Source organism: Poecilia mexicana, unplaced genomic scaffold (assembly GCF_051168715.1).
Source record: "Poecilia mexicana isolate PSO_F unplaced genomic scaffold, ASM5116871v1 scaffold_18, whole genome shotgun sequence".
NCBI lineage: Eukaryota > Metazoa > Chordata > Actinopteri > Cyprinodontiformes > Poeciliidae > Poecilia > Poecilia mexicana.
In genome coordinates, this window is record NW_028263387.1 from 22,136,251 (window position 1) to 22,152,735 (window position 16,485).

Sequence of the window (16,485 nt, forward strand, 5' to 3'; positions counted from 1 at the left end):
CTTTTTAACCTGAACATTTTTTCTTGTTCATATTAAAATTGAACTCCTGTTCCTCGGCTTAAAGGCCTTAATTAAAACTTAAACAGCAACATCTGACTGGAAGAATTTGATCTGAATTTCGTTTCTAAATCAAATATTGCTTTTAAATGCTTAAAAACTAAGCTTAAAAATGCTATTTTTAAGCTTAGTTTTAAAACAAATGCAATTTTCAGGGTTTTTTTATTGGAAGAATTGCATTAAGTACCTTTTTTATTAGGTTTAGAAATGCTTTTTGTCCTAAGGCACTAAATGACAAATTTTCTACAGCTTATATGTATAAGTCATGTAAAGTTCTAAAGATTTAGTTAGTACTTAGGGCTAAAATGTCTTATGACTGTAAAGGTGGTTTTCCGGCATACGCCGTCGTGAAAATGGTGCAGACCCCTTCAATGGTTCTTCGCTTTCGTGCTTTTAAACTGAAGTTTCTCAAACCGGAAACACTTAAAGGTCATATCCGTTCACAGATGCAAAAGAACGAAAGACGTGAATGGAGGAGGCTAAAAATAAATATTTAATCGACCCGTGGAGCTGTTTGAGTTCGTGATAAGTGGATTTTTAACACACTTTTGCCGAGTGGTATGTAACTGAAGTGAATGTAAAAAATACCGAATGATGAGAAGTCGTTGCTTTCGGGTTTCATTTTGACCGTTTATGTTGTGTTCCCCTGTAGCCGAGGGAAATATTAGCATCAACGTTGCTTCATGTAAAATGATGAATTTGTAACATTTATCGACTACTAACGGAGCAGAATGAAAAATAATGAGATGTTATTGCGATATGACATATTTAAGGGTGCGTCTCGATATTTATTTAACACATGTTTTACTATATTCTGTGATTTCACTGTTTGCGTGAGAATTGTTTATGCTGCAGATACGATTTTCCAGGTCAAATGGGGCTAGCACAGCCCCATTATACCTCGGTTTCTTTTCCCCCCGTTTGCCGTGCAGCTCTGTAGCAACTCCCTACTGTCATGAAGACTGTTTGGATGGAGCTGTGTAAGAGTTTATACCGGATTTTTCTGTTTTCCACCCGAAGAATCATCTCGCTGACCACAACACTGGCTGTCCTGACTGACCCCTGACCAGAAAGACCACAAAGGACTGGGAGATTATTTAAGATATAGTTAATACAGACTATAACCTTACTAACTCGTCTCTCTTCTCCCCCTGCTTCTACTTTATATAAACTATCGTAATAGTTTATATAAAAAACATGTAGCAACCACCAAGAAATCAGTATTTATGAATTCTTAAACTGGGAAACTCTTAAATGTTTGCTTTTGATGTAATTTGCTTAGTTTTTGTGTACTGATCCCAGTCACATTCCTGTATAATCTATAGGAGCCAATACAAAGATACTTCTTTTCCAGTAGCACCCACAAAATCATTCCTGTGTACATTCAAATCACATGCTAATAATTACACACTGAGGAATGACAAGCCCCTGTTTAAACATACAAATAGATGTAAATATGGCCTCTATGATTTTTTTCGCTTGCACGATAAAAACGATGTCCTCACACAGGAAAGTCTTGTTGTTGGAAACTCTTTTAAATCAGATACATGTGTGCTTAAACCCAGACAAACATTTAGAATAGAATAAAAATATATTTGATTTTTATTCTAAATTTCCACAATGGGGAAATTTCTGCCCAACAGCAGAAAAGTCTCAGGCAATAACAACAAATAGGCTCATTCAAAGATAAATTATGAAAACAAAATAAAGAATAAAAATACTGTAAAGTAAGGGCAAAATTTTGACATATTTGTCTTTTTTTCACTTTCTGTTGTCTGAAATAAATGGCAGAATATTGAAAATCAGACACAAATATGTATGGTACACATTGTTTTACTTCACATTAATTCAAAAACGTGCCATTAGAAAAGGAGAAGCAAATGTTTTATCCATGTGTTTGTTGAAATTAACATATTTTAAAATGCAACCTTTGTACTCTAGGCTCCAGGTCTTTATTAGACTTATTACCAGCCAGTGAGCTCTGTTACAGATCATTTGAGTTTTAGGACTTGTCAAGACAAATATATAATTTTATTCTCTTAAAACTGATTGTATCATAAAAGGTATGGTCATTGTAGTAAACCAGAAGGCTCCAACAGATACAGCCATCTAAAATGAAAAACCTGTGGCTAACAGATTTTTTTTAGTTGCTTAAGCAAATACAACAAAATCAAAACAAACACATTCTAGGGATGTATTAATTCCAGTGACAGTGTTTCCTCTATTCATTATTAAATAGCAGAAACATTAGCCTTCTATTCTTTCTCACTTATGAACACCTGAATCTTTTTAAGATATCTGCCTAGCTAACAGAAGAGTTGGCTAATGGGCAGGGAACTTCCAATTGTTGGATTTCATTCATCCACCAAGCTAAAGTCTAGCCCCAGTCTCTAATCCCATTCTCTGTTCCTTTAAACTTTTCAGCTTTTCTTTGCTTTTGTAGAATTGCAGCCCGTGTTGTGCTCCTGGGCACCGAAGAAGCCCCCCATGTTGGCGGGCTTCCCGGGAGCTTGCCACTGCCCAGAGGGCAGGCTCCATCTTTCCAGTTGGGTCAGCTAGATCTATGAACAATGTCGTCCTGGTCTGCGGCTGTCCTGTGACCTGAACGACAAACTCCCAACGCACCTGCTCCAAACTTAGCCACAAAACCACCTTTGCCGACTGCTGTGGGCATCGGTCTCCTGAACCTTCTGAAGACCCTTCTGAAGACCGCTGACACCATGTCTCATCCCATGTATAATCCTTTCAACCCTGGTAAGAGGATGCAGCCCCAAGGAGCATATGTACACCCAGGTGGACAAATGGAGATGAACCCTCGGAGGCCACCACCTCACCCTGGTGCTGGTTCCAATTCCGGCTCTTCTGGGTCTACTGCCATCAACTGTGGACCATCTGGAGGACCTATCCCGTCCCTTCTGAGTTTGCCAATAAACTACAGACCTGAGAGAAGTACGGTACCAGTAGACAAGGACATAGACCAACGTTTGGACTTGAACATCAGCAGAGCCAGGGAGGAGGCTATGCAAAATTCTGCAAGCCAAAACACCCAATTTACCAATGTTGAAAGAGACACGTTTCCATCCACAAACATTGGGATGCAGTCATATTTGCCACCTCCTGCTGCTCAAGTGAACATACCCTTCATTGTCGAGAGAGACAGCACCTCCTTGAACTGGGCCTCAGTGGAAGAATCGTCAAAAATGTATCCTTCTGCTCCACCCACCTTCCTAGGCAGTGGTGAAGGTGGAAATCAGTCCTTTGTTAGTTTGGGTAATTATGACACTTGTATGTCTGACAAATCTGCGCCTCCTTGGGAATCCATTCACTCCACATACACTTCAGAATCGGCCACAGACATCCTCCAGCAGTTTGGGCTTCTGAGGGAAGACCTGCACTGCCTAACGTCATACCCCGAACACCAGATCACCCCCGACAACCTGCCTTTCATCTTAAGGCAAATCCGACTGGAGAAGGAGACGAGAGCGCCAACTTCAGTTCACTCAACATCCTACGATGAAGCTCAACCCATGAGGAGTATGGGTGAAATGGTCGAGTTGATTACCTCCAGAGGGCCAGTTTTGGATCCAGATCAAGTAACTTCGACGGTTGTCAAACAAAGCAAAGTGATTGACTATGGACATTCCTCAAAATCAGAGTTGTCCTCTTTCGGTCAACTGAACAAGGACACAGATTTAAGACAACTCATGCCTGAAGTTCCATCCAAGAACCCAGGACCAGCTCACCAGGCAGCCTCCGAAACCCAGCTGTCCAAACCACCCTCGAATTTGATTCGCGGAGTTCATCCTGGGCGCCCTGGACTCGTGCTTATTGGCAGCAATGTCCAGAGTCATGATGACAATCAGTGCAAATCTACAAGGCAAGCCTCAAAAGCTCCTGATTTGGAGATGAAGAATAAAACCAAGGGTGGACTGAAGCAACAGCTACAGAGGCACCAGGGACCTCCACAGCCTGCGACGAAGCCACCACCATTTCTACAACACATGCATCCTGCTCCACCTAATCCAGGGCCAAGCAAGATGGATGCCATGACTCGTGCTGGGCCGCCAAAGCATCTGCCGCCGCTAGCCCTGATGGAAGACTGCTCTGCAGCAACACCAAGACTATTTCCTCATACCTGTTCTCTTTGTATTAAACAATGTACCAATTTGAAGGTGAGTGGATGGTTGCAGATTTCTCCCATAGCAAGTAGGATATGGTTGGTGTGTGTTGGACATATTCGTGATGATTTTTTGTTTGACATAATGACAAGCTTATTTTAAAGAAAGGCGTAGATTACTGTTTAGCCTAGACTTCTAACAATAATGCATTCAAAACTTAGGGTTGTGTACCAAAATGTTTCTACCTTTGATGGTTCTGAACTATTTTGTAGTTCAAAGTTGTTGAACTTTGTGATTTTGAAGTAATTTGATGAACTGACACTCATCAGAAAATCCCTTTTTAATTGGACCTATAGAGATTTATTTAGGATATCATGGATGTTACTGGATTAGCCATGATTGTTTCGAAACTGCATATGAAAGGATGTGGAACCAAGCTGTGATTCAGCTGACGAAAATGGAAACGAGCGGCTTTATGGACATGAACAAAAACAATCTGGAATAGCCGACAGATCATTGGGACTTGACCAGATGTTTGAGTTTATTACCGAAGGAGGTAAGAGGATACATTTTCGTTGGAACCATTTATAACTCCTGATGTCGGAGTGAAGAGGACATATTTTTAAAACAAAACTTTTTGTTTCATTTAAAGTTTGTATTTTTGAAATATAAATATTGCTGAGCCTTGCAGCAAGAAAGCCCTGTGTTTAAATCCCGGCCTCGGGTCTTTCTGCATGGACTTGGCATGTTTTCCTTGTGCATGTGTGCGTTCTCTCCAGATTTCCCACGGTCCAAAAAGTTGCTAATGCTAATTGGTCTCTCTAAATTGACTTAGTTATGAGTGTGTCTATGAATGTTTTTCCAGTGTATCTCTGTGTTGCCCTGTGATCGACATGCGGTTTGCAAGCCTCTCGCCCAGTGTCTGTTGGAGAGAAGCACTCGCCGCCATTCCAGGGCCAATGGCTATGGACGATGGATGGAATGCTTCCCCCGCCCCTTCTGGCCCAGAGCCATCTCTTTCTTCAGCTATAATTTCCCCTCTTGGAATGTTTTTGTCCTGACATGATGCGGACCACCTTCCAGATGACCCTTCAGGAACCTCAAATTCTGATGAAGACCAAAGATGGACACCGGAGTTGCCCAAACCCCTTAAGGAGTTTATCAAGCTTTTGCTGACTTTGGGAAAATGTTGAAGACATTATTTTAACCAAGATTTGTAAATTGTTGTGTTCAAGATCAAATGTAATATGATTATGTTTAGGTTTTGTAGATTATGGGTCCTTCAGAATTTTGCTAGCATTTCTTTTTCTTTTATTGCAAACAGCTGTTTAGTTCATTTGTTGCTTAATGTTTTGACATTAAGCGAAACATTTGAGATTCCAGAGATGTGTGAACATTTCTTTTTAAAGGTTTCACCGACTTACTTTAGGGCAGTACTTCTCATTTCTGGTCGTCAAGGACCATTGAGCTGCATGTTTTAGGTATTTCCCTTGTGCCACACACCTGACTTGAACAGGTGGGTGATGACATGCAGAGGAGGTCATGCAATCACTCAAATCCGGTGGCACATCTAAAATATTCAGGGCAGTGATCCCTGATGCGCGGTATTGAGAAACACTGCTTTACGACATGCTAACAAGTATGGTGTTTAAAACATTTGTTTGTTGTGATTAGGACTGGCTCTCCCACCAGAATACTGGTCTTCATCTTGGGAACACCACACTACTAAGGGACAGGTTAGTCTGATCTTTTTAATTTCTTTTTGTCTTACTTGACAATGTCCACAATGAACTTTTGGGTGTTGTAAGATAGGATCAGCTGGGTCAAGAACCCTACTATAATGTTTGGATGATATTTTGTCTTTCAGGCTATGTCTGAGTTGACATAACTCATGTCTTATTATTGATGTTTGTTGAAGTGCTAGCCAGATGTTAACATGTTTCTTTACTCTTTCAAGTCAATAATTTGGTTTCTAAAATATGTCAGTGTGGTTCTGACATATTTTAGAAGGCCATCCAATGATGATGACATTGTCTAAAAAGTTATTGTCTGTCATAAACGTGAGTCTTTGAATTTTTAAAAAAATGGTTTGACTAGCATTCTCTATCCTGGAGATGTTCAAGCTCTACTCTCAGACCAGATCAAATAATACAGGCAGATCATGACTTGCAGCAGCCAGTACAGTCTCTGTTTTACTATATCTGCCTACAAGGTGGTAAAACACTAAATTTGGGAAAACCTAAATTCTTAGATAAACAATTCATTGTGGTCTGATATAAGTCGGATATTTGGTCGGATACAAGTTCAAAGCAGACACCAAGAACAAGAGCAATGGACTCCTGGTATTCGTTTCGGTTAGGGACCACAGCCACCTGTGAATAGATAAAATCTGCAAATGCTTGAGATCTCCTCTAAAATAGATTATAACTGCCAAATCAATCCCCAAAAATACCCTATATAATATAGAGGAAGCCATCTTGGCACTGCAGAAAATCCACTTGTAAGGCCAACAGCCAATCGGTGTCAAGGAAAATGCATTGTTGTGCAATGCATATCGCTCCTGGATTGGTGTGCAAACTCCAGCCAGTCGTGTTTCAGTCTCTCATGGTCCATTTTAAAAACGACTCGATCGGAAGCGTGATGTTATATGTTGGATTACATCCATTGTTCTTCTGCAGGGTTGTTTTTTTCCCTGTTATTGTCCACAAACAAATCCCAGAAGTTTTTATTTGAATTGGTATGTTTAATTTTCCACAGATACCCTGAGTGGGATGGGAGGACTCCAGATTTCTTGAGGTAACTCTGGCCTTTCAACTGGACTGCATTCATGGTTATTAGGGATGCATGGTGCATTAATATTGGTGTATATTTGCATGTTGCTGTTTGTGTTGTTGGAGGGGAAGTGAAGGGAAAGAGATTGACTGTTAGCTTGGATTGGAAAGACCTTTTATCCGATGGCACAACGGACCAAACTGAGACCATAATTTTAAAACAAAAGAACTTTATTTGTGGCATAAAAACACAGACTTAGTTTTTCAACAATCAAAACTATGGTGTGTATACATTTAATGTCAAAATTAAAAATAATTCAACAAAAGTATAATAAACAAAGTATACCAATCAAACAAAAAAACCTCTTTTACATGAAACACCCCAACCAAAGGAAGCTGTCATACCTTTCATTATGACATCTTAACATTAATTTAGTCAAAACATCTGAAAACATAACATAGTAAAATTTATCATCACAGATCAAACAAATCTGTTTTATCCAGAGTGAGTCTTCATGTTCGTGATCAAGGTAGATTTTACTTATTTTATACTTTGTTGGCATTTCTATCATCAGGTAAGTGTTTGTCCAGAAGACTCACTGTGGATGAAATTCATCCATAGATCTGTCAGGACAAAGAACTAAATATGTTTGAAGATAAATTGTTTTCGGATGTCAAAAGACCAAAGTTTGGACCACAACACTTTGATCTTAAGAGGTCAATATTATCCTAAAGAAAGATTTAATCTTTTACAACTTTACTGCCGCAGCTGACGCTGTCTGATGCGTAACTCTTTGCACTTTTGCAAAGAGTTCAATGTGGTAGGTTTATTTTTATGTCGTCTTATCGTGCTGTTTCCAAGGTTTTGCTTTAACTGCACTTTAATCTTTTTTTTTTTTTTTAGTGCTTCGGCTTTAGATTCCCATCCTAAACACGCAACTCGTGGCCATAATTTGCAGAACCGCCGACAGACATCGTTTCAAAAGAACGTATCGCGTTTGCCTGCTCCTCACCGCCGACGTGGGTCAGAGGACAGAAAGGAAAAACGGGACAAAAGATTTAGTCCTGCAAGATCTCAGAGTCCGCTCCACCATCATGGCTCTGAAAGTAGAAGAAGAGAGGGACGGAGTAGCAGATCACGGTCGCCGCATGCCTCCAAACACACTCACAGGTGTGGAAAAAAACTTATTTTCAAAATGCAAAGAGAATTTTATGGTATTAAACTGTTTTAATTCCTCCTTTTAGGCCCCGCTCTGATTCTTATGATCGCCAAACTTTGTCACGCTACCGCTCACGTTCAAGAAGTTACGACAGACTGTCTTCTCCCAAGAGGAGGGAAGCCAAGCGGTCGTCACCGAGGAGAAGCTACGAGCGCCGATCGTCTCCAAGAAGAAGCTACGAGAAACGCTCGTCACCGAGGAGAAGCCATGAAAGGCGGTCATCAGGAGAGAGATCAGTGTCAGGGCATAGGAGGTCCAGAAGTGCCGACAGGCTGGCTAAAAGAATCCTGGGAAAAAAAGGTTTGAAAATCAACGAGTTTTAATCTTTTGCATTTAAAGAAGTTGGTAAACTCTTTAACTTTTAGTTGACAAAATGCCTCTTTGTTTTCCAGCTGTTCAGACTTTGTCCAAACAGTCCGACCTGGAGGCCATGGTTAAAACTCTGGCTCCCGTTTTACTGGCTGAGCTGGTGAATTTAAAATCCTCCGCTGCCTCGTCGTCCTCAAAGACGGAGAAGACGACTTCTTCCCATAAATCATCCAAGGCCACGTCCAGCCGCCCAAAGAGCGGGACAAGCTCTTCAACAATGCCAGCGGTTGGTTTCATTTAGCCAATATGGCTGCTATTTTTATCTGTTAAGCAGTTTATTAATTTATTTTGTTTATCTTCTCCTGGGTCAGCCTGGTAGATCCATGTCTCCCTGCATGGTGAATTTCTCTGGTGTTTTTACTTCTCTTTCGCACAACGACATGGTCGAATCCTTGGAGAAATTTGGAAAAGTAAAATCGCTAGTTATGTACAGATTAACAAAGAAGGTAGGTATTTCCTTTCCTCCTTTATATACTGTATATCTGCATATTTTGTTATACTCTGCCTATAAAAAGTATGTTTTTTATTTATTTTGCTTTGAAAAATCAATTGGGATCAACAAAATAAGTATGTTTGACAAAAAACAACTTACAGAAATCCCTTCTTAAAGTGAAAACATATTTTTACAAAATGACAAAAATATTTACCCTATTTTCCGCACTATAAGGTGCACCTAAAAACCTTCAATTTCCTCAAAAGCTGACACTGCGCCTTATAATCCGGTGCGCCTTATATATGGACCAATATTGAGCCACAACAGGTCTAGCAACTACGTTAAGCAGCCGCCGGCTTCATTTTCGCCCCTAGAAGAAGAAGCGCGCGGTGCATGCTGGGATAGTTGTCAGAACGCTGGTTTGTAATCTATTAATAAAGTCTGACTGACCTATCTACCTACCGAGCGTCTAGAATCAGGTCGTCTGCAAGTCATTTAGCACTGCGTTCTCCACGAACATGCTGTGTGCGAACCGAGAAGGGTGACCATCGTCCGGCCATGCCCGGCCCAGTCGCGGAAGGCTCTCCTTGAGTCGGACTGTTTTGTTGATATTCACTTTAGTGCAGCTCCATCTAGTGGATGCATAACGTAACTCCAGCCTCTACTGCAGCGTCTATTCTATGCGCCTTATAATCCGGTGTCCCTTATAGTGTGGAAAATACAGTAACCTAAAATGACAGATTCATTCCCCTCAAGTCAATATTTATTTAGATGCCTTTTTGGTTGTAGTTCCACTACGGAGTGATGCTCAAGCTCATTCTCTACCTGTGAGGTCTGGGCTTTGACTGGGCCACTCCAGAACATCCATGCACCTTGCTGTGGCTGAACATTTTGTTTTGTTGTTTTCTCCTCTAGGCGCGTGTGATTTTTGAGAAAGCAGAGGACGCAAAAAAACTGCAGTGCTTGACGAGATGCAACGTGAAGGGATTGCCCATCTCTGTTGACAGACCACTGGTACTTCACTTTGTCTGGACCTAAACTAATGTTACACCGTCAACTGCTCACTTACAACATATTGTTTATTTATAGGGCACCACTTTGAAGAAGTCTCTGCAGAAGACAGCTCCACAGAAGTAAGTTATGCCTCAGGATACCCAGTTTGAAATGCTTAAAAAAACAGAGATTATGAGAATAAATTTGAACTAAAACAGTTTGCCAAGGTGCTTCATTTCTATTTCTCTCCTTATTGACTTTCTTCACAGAAAATCTGGTGTCTCCGGTTCTGAAACTACCAAATCCCACGTCACTGTGAAAGTTAAAAAGCTTGCATCGTCTGAGACTAAAAACACCACAGCAGGCAAATTTGTCTCAAAAGCAAAAGTCTTGGTTTCCAAAGCAAAAGGCATCGCAACAAAGAAGGTCTCTAAAACTGTCAGCAAATTCAGTATGAAGGCGAAAAGCACTGGGAAGACGGTTGGAGGGAAAAATCAGGCTTCAGTGGTCCCAAAATCCAAGATTGCAGGAAAGAGACCCCCTGCTGATAAGGCTAAAAAACCGGTGACAAACTCAAAACTTGTGAGAGACGGTGTCAAATCTGCACCAAATAAGGCATCACAGGTCAGAAAGCAGCCTAACAAAACCGTAGCAGGAAAAACATCAACTTCTAAACCAAAAACCACCGTCAAAGCTGAAAAGAGATCTGCAAAGTCTGAAGAGAAATCTGCAAAGTCTGAAGAGAAATCTGCAAAGTCTGAAGAGAAATCTGCAAAGGCTGAAGAGAAATCTGCAAAGGCTGAAGAGAAATCTGCAAAGTCTGAAGAGAAATCTGCAAAGGCTGAAGAGAAATCTGCAAAGTCTGAAGAGAAATCTGCAAAGTCTGAAGAGAAATCTGCAAAGGCTGAAGAGAAATCTGCAAAGGCTGAAGAGAAATCTGCAAAGTCTGAAGAGAAATCTGCAAAGGCTGAAGAGAAACCTATGAGATCTGAAGCTAAATTTAAAGAAAAACCTGTGAAATCTGAAGAGAAATCTGTGAAAGCCTCATCAGAGAAGCAGAAAAGTACTGCAACTTCTGTGGAAGATCGGAAAACCAAAACTGAAGCTGAGGAAAAGCAGAAATGGTCTCTAAGGAAGACAGATACACAGCAAGGTTAGTTTCTACTAAAAAAACAAAAAAGAATTGCTTTGGTGTGTTGTGATGTTCTGTGTGAATCGGGCTCAGTCAGGTCCTTGAAAATCTTGTGTTTTTTTTGTTCTTCAGTTTCTCAAACATCTGCAAAAGCTTCTGCTGAATCCTCCACCATAACATCTGTCAGTGATCCGGGCAAAAATGCTGCTGAACTTCCCCATGTGGATGATAACAGCTTCAAGACTTTAACAGCAGCAATGAACAAGAACAGACTGACTGAAGGAGCCACAACTGAAAACAGGAACAAAGAGGTAATGGTGGCTTTATTTAGACTTTCTAAATAAGTCTCGATTCTCGATCAAGTGTTGAAGGTGGTTCATAAATACTTTTACTCAGAGCTCAACTGTTAAACTCAGTTAAGTTGCTTTTTAATCAGGGAAAATTATTAAACTGTTTTATTTTTGTTTTGCAGAGCAAGACGACTCCTGAGGATGCAAAACAGAAAAGCCCACCACACACAAAAGTAAATGTAATTATTTTTCTCCCCTTTTTAGTCTGTTTTGTACATGAGAACAATATCTTACTTGCATTTTGGTTACAAAATTGACATAAATAGTTTTAAAGTCTGCCATTTTATCTCCACCCAGGACAAAACTATACATTCTTTAGGAGAATTTGATGAGCTTGACTTTTACTCTGGAGATTTTGTAACAGTTGATGAAATTAATGAAGACGTTGAAGACATGGTTGTAGAAGATCACTCTTTCTCACCTAAGCCAACATCCAGAGAGACAAAAGACAAGCAGTACTCAGCTTCCAGAAAGACGTCAACAAAGTCGGCCTCTTCCTCATCCAAGTCTTCAAAAGGCAACTCATCCTCTCGATCCACTTCGTCATCAGCAAACAAGCAAAAAAGCCTCCATGAGTCCAAGAAATCTGAAACCAAAACTAAGTCTGCTAGGGGAACTAAAAGTTCCTCCTCACTTTCAAAGTTTGGGAAAACTCCACCTTCCTCTGGTCAGAAATCTCAGTCAAACCAGAGTAAGCCTCCCGTTCGGTCATCAAAACCCTCATCCGCAGGTGGAAGTGTCCGTTCACCAGCAGCTGCCACTAAATCATCTGTAAAAACTCAGTCGGTGCATAAAAAGGATGAAAAACCTACACAGGGTGCAGTGGCAAGGTCTGACCACCATGTGTCAGCAGAGAGCTGTTCCGCAAAAAAGAATGAATCCATCGAGAGGAAGAAAACCCAAGCAAAGGATAAGAAAAATGGCACACAGGAGACGATGGGCAATGAGAATAAACAAGTTCTTAATTCAATTAATGAAAAATCTGATGAACAGAAAAACAAGGATGACAATCAAGACAGAAGAACTGAAATCCAAATATCTGGACCTGAGCAGGACCATCTCGTTCAACAGGGAGCTGATAATGACAACGGCCCATCAGATGAATGCCAGGAAATGGAAGTAGATGAGTCCACCAAGCTGCAGGACGGTGCACTTAAAGATCAGGCTGCCACAGCTGATGATGGAGAAGAAGTTCCCACAAGGATGCAGGTTTCTGAAAATGATGAGGCTAAAGAAGCCCAGAGTTCTGTCGGATCATCTGATAAAAACCAAGTGATGAGTGAAGAAACCAACCAGACTCCAAATATCAGTGGTGTAAAACAAAAAGATGACATCCTTTTATCAGAGAGAGTCTGTGAAACCTCCAAAGAGGTTGGTCAGACCTCTAACAAAGACCACAATGGCAGCAAAGACACTTTGAAAGACCAGAAACTGGTAGTTCCCACTGACTTTCTGTCTAAAGCAGAGGGTGAACCCACAGATGAAGAGACTTACAAGGTCATAGATTCATTGGACGATCAACCCGAAAAAACTGAGACGGAATCAGAACGAGCAACGAAAGACAGTAAAATCGTCTCTGGAGATCCCAAACCAACTGGACAAGGTGAGTCAAAAAGCAAAACATCTAAAGGTGAAAAAGAAAAATTACCAAAGCAACAGGACAAAACAAAGCCTGCAGTACGAAGAAAGGACAGCAAGATAGAAAAAGAACAGAGTCTTGAGGATTTCGAGGAAATGGTCTATGAAGTTGTGGACTCCATTGAAGACGATTCACTTCAAGAGCCCTCAACCACAGGGAGTTGTAGTAGGAGACGAACACCCAGAGGAAACAGAAAAGATGAGAAGACATCACCTCCTGTAGAAGAAACTAAGAAATCTGACAGCAAAGAAGAGGAAGTGTTCACAGTTTTAGACTCTGTGGAAGAGGAAAGTCCCAGTGAAAAACCAGTGGTGACGAGATCGACTAGAAGAAGAGAAAACACAGCAAAGAAAGCTGAAGAAAATACTAAGACGAAGGAAGACAAGACCCCCACAAGAAGAAGATGCACACCAGTCAGAGATTCTAAGGAAAAACAGAAAACTCCAAAAAAAGATGTTCCCCTAAAGGAAAGTGCACCAACAAAGAAGAGTGACACTGGGGAGGCGGACGCTACTCATCAGGAACTGGACCATGTTGAGTATGACCAACCAACTACACAGAAACCAAGAAGGGGAAGACCAAATAAAGACAGTAAAACTAGTAAAAAACAAACTGAGGAAGAAAAACAAGAGCCTGTTTATCAGATTGTAGATTCTCTAGAAGAAGATCAAGAAAAAACCATGACGGTAGAATCCAGCCTGCAGAAAGAAAGTCAGGCAAAAATTGAAATGGCTGCAAATGACGATACAGTTTCCTCACAGATAAAAGATCCACGGCGACCTATTGGAGAGGAGGATGATGAAGCAGGGGCCGCTAGAGAGGATCAGCCTGCAGAGAAACAGAGGAGTACGTCAAAAATAGACCTTAGGAAAGAAGAGAAGAGGAAAGAGTCGATGGAAGGAGCTACTGATGAGTCAGTGAATCTACCTGAGAGAGGAGGGAAAGACGCGTCGGCTGCTGCGACTTACAACAGAGAGATCGCAGAGGAAGAAACTCAGGAGGTTGTTGCTCCTAAAGAGGCAGACGAGGATCGACGGGAAAAGCAGAGAACTCGGGAGCAATCAGTGGACCGTGTAAAGGTGCAAACATATTAAAGTTTTGATTCAGTAAACAAAATAAAACTAAACAGCTCAGATGATCGTTTTTAACTCCGTTAATGTTTCATTGTAGAATTTGTCGACTTCAGATGACAAGAAAGAAGAAAAGGAGGAAAACGTACAAACTTCAAAGTCTTCTAAACGTAAACATGACGACAACACAGGTTTGTTTATGTAGTTATGAAGCAATGATGGCTCTGCAGGCCGTTAGCCCACACTGGATGTTGGTATTCAGACATCATCAGTGGGGATCATTGGCTTCTTTTCTCAGCTGTGACGATAATTTCCATTAGAATCCAAGCCAGAATTTACGACGTGTTCATTAAAATTTGGATTAATGTTCGCTTGAGACAAAACTTGAACCAAACTAGTTGGAAAAAAAATATTTGAGTAAAGTGAATTAATGGCTTCATGGACTTTTTCAGCCACAAGGTTGTAGAACGGTTAAGTTTAACTGTGATTTGGATATTCTAGCTGTGGTGTTTATTCATTATGTCTAAAATCAGAAAACTCAAGAAATGGAAGGACTTTAGCACAGATTTATTTGCAAAGTAGTTGATTTGAATTCTTGGCGAACGAGGAGAAGTTGTAAGATGTTTTCGTTCTTCTTCAGTTGTTGATAAACAGGAGAAAGATCTCACCAAACCCGAAGCGGAGCGATCCCGTTCTCAGTCTCCAAGTGTTCCTGTGGACTTCCAGCTGCCGCCATTTAACCCCAGCAATCCTCTGGGTGACAAACTCACACATTTAGAGAAACGATAAAAGAAAGAGAGATTGAAATTCATAGTCATGTTTTTTTTCCCCCTGTTTGTTTCCAGGTGAGGAATTCGTTGTCCCCAAGTCTGGATTTTTCTGCAACTTGTGCTCCATTTTTTATTTGAATGAAAGCACCGCCAAGAAAATCCACTGTAGCAGCCAGAAACATTACGACAACCTGCAGGTACGCACAACCGCATAAAAAACAAAAACACTTATAAAACTAATTATTGGCTCATTCTTGGTTTCCCATTTTCTGTTTTCTTCTCTCAGAAACATTACCAGAAGCTAAAACTGAAAACTTCATGAACGGCGACTCAAAGTGTCCACGAATTTTTCGTCCGATTGATCAATTCACAACTGCACTTAATTTTTCTATAAGAAGAGAAACCAGAGACTTCCACCCATTTCATGTGTTCATCATTCACCATGATGCTATCAGTCAGTTGAGAACATTTTTTAAATCGTTTTTCTTTTAGATGTTTTTTATGCTTTCTTTAGTTTTAGATGCAAACACTGACAGACGTATTCTAAAGTTTAAGTGGGGAAATTAAAGAAACAAACGTTCCTTTCCGTTCTGGGAAAGTGTGGAAAAGTCTTTGGATAATGAACATTTTTTATCCGTTTTTTGTAAATGTGATGTCCTTCTTTCTTCTTGCCTTACTCCCTTATTTCTTTGTTTTTTCGTGACCTTCCTTCCTCTCTTGTTTTTGGTTCTGCTGTTTGTTTATTTTTTCCTTCCTTTCCTTCCCTGTGCCCTAATTTCTCTTTTCTTCCTTCCATTGTCATCTTTCTTGTTTTTCCCTTTCTTCTATGCATCCTATTTCCTGACCTTCATTCCTTTCTCCTGTGTCGTCCACATCTCCTCCTTACTGTCTTTTCTTGTTTCCTGGCTTCTGCACTAATTGGTACAGAAACTACTAGCTAGTAGTAACTAGTAGGTTGTTTGAATCTAGTGCTTGTTTGATGCCCGTACCAACTAGCTACTAGTTGGAACTATAAGCTAGTAGCTAGCAGAAGCTACTGTCTACCACTATTTAGTAGCTGATAGTTGCATCTAGCTAGTAGCTTCAAACTGTAAACTATTATAGATGCTAGGCGCTACTCGCTACTTGCTAGTAGTAGCTTGTAGCTTCTGCTAGCTAGTTGTGTCTGAACTCTCCTGCTTTTCCAAAATCCTTTCCTTGTTCTTTCCATCCTTTTTTAAAAATCTCCTTCATTTCTGTATATTTTCTTCACAGGTTCTGTATTTAAACTCTGTTCATTCCAGAAATGTCATCTATAAATTTATGGAGAAGTTTATTGTTTCTTAACCTGAAAATAAAAACTTCAAAACTAAGAAAAATGTAGTTTGGAGTTTTGTGAATGATGTGTTGAATGCCTGAACAACAGTACTGAACTTAAGCAATTTTAATATTTGACAATGAATGACCGGTTTAATCGTGTTTATTTTAAGAAAGTTACGTCTCATCCATGTTTTCACATGAATTTTTGTAATGACTCATGAAAACCTGCCTGATAAATGACACCTGTTTTGATCCTGAGATAGT

General features: G+C 40.4%; 1 protein-coding gene across 1 annotated transcript; it reads left to right on the plus strand.

The window, feature by feature from the left end:
• The first annotated feature begins 59 nt into the window (after nucleotides 1–59).
• Nucleotides 60–16,280, plus strand: LOC106914595 (uncharacterized). The gene is made up of 18 exons (XM_014981465.2): nucleotides 60–615; nucleotides 2,501–4,229; nucleotides 5,850–5,911; nucleotides 6,933–6,971; nucleotides 7,851–8,117; nucleotides 8,192–8,466; nucleotides 8,559–8,761; nucleotides 8,847–8,981; nucleotides 9,884–9,982; nucleotides 10,058–10,101; nucleotides 10,231–11,114; nucleotides 11,226–11,404; nucleotides 11,566–11,622; nucleotides 11,741–14,161; nucleotides 14,253–14,343; nucleotides 14,793–14,909; nucleotides 14,998–15,119; nucleotides 15,209–16,280. Exons 2-18 carry the CDS (start codon nucleotides 2,778–2,780, stop codon nucleotides 15,242–15,244), a joined length of 6,483 nt encoding a protein of 2,160 aa, XP_014836951.2. The 5' UTR covers nucleotides 60–615; nucleotides 2,501–2,777; the 3' UTR covers nucleotides 15,245–16,280.
• Nucleotides 16,281–16,485: the final 205 nt, after the last annotated feature.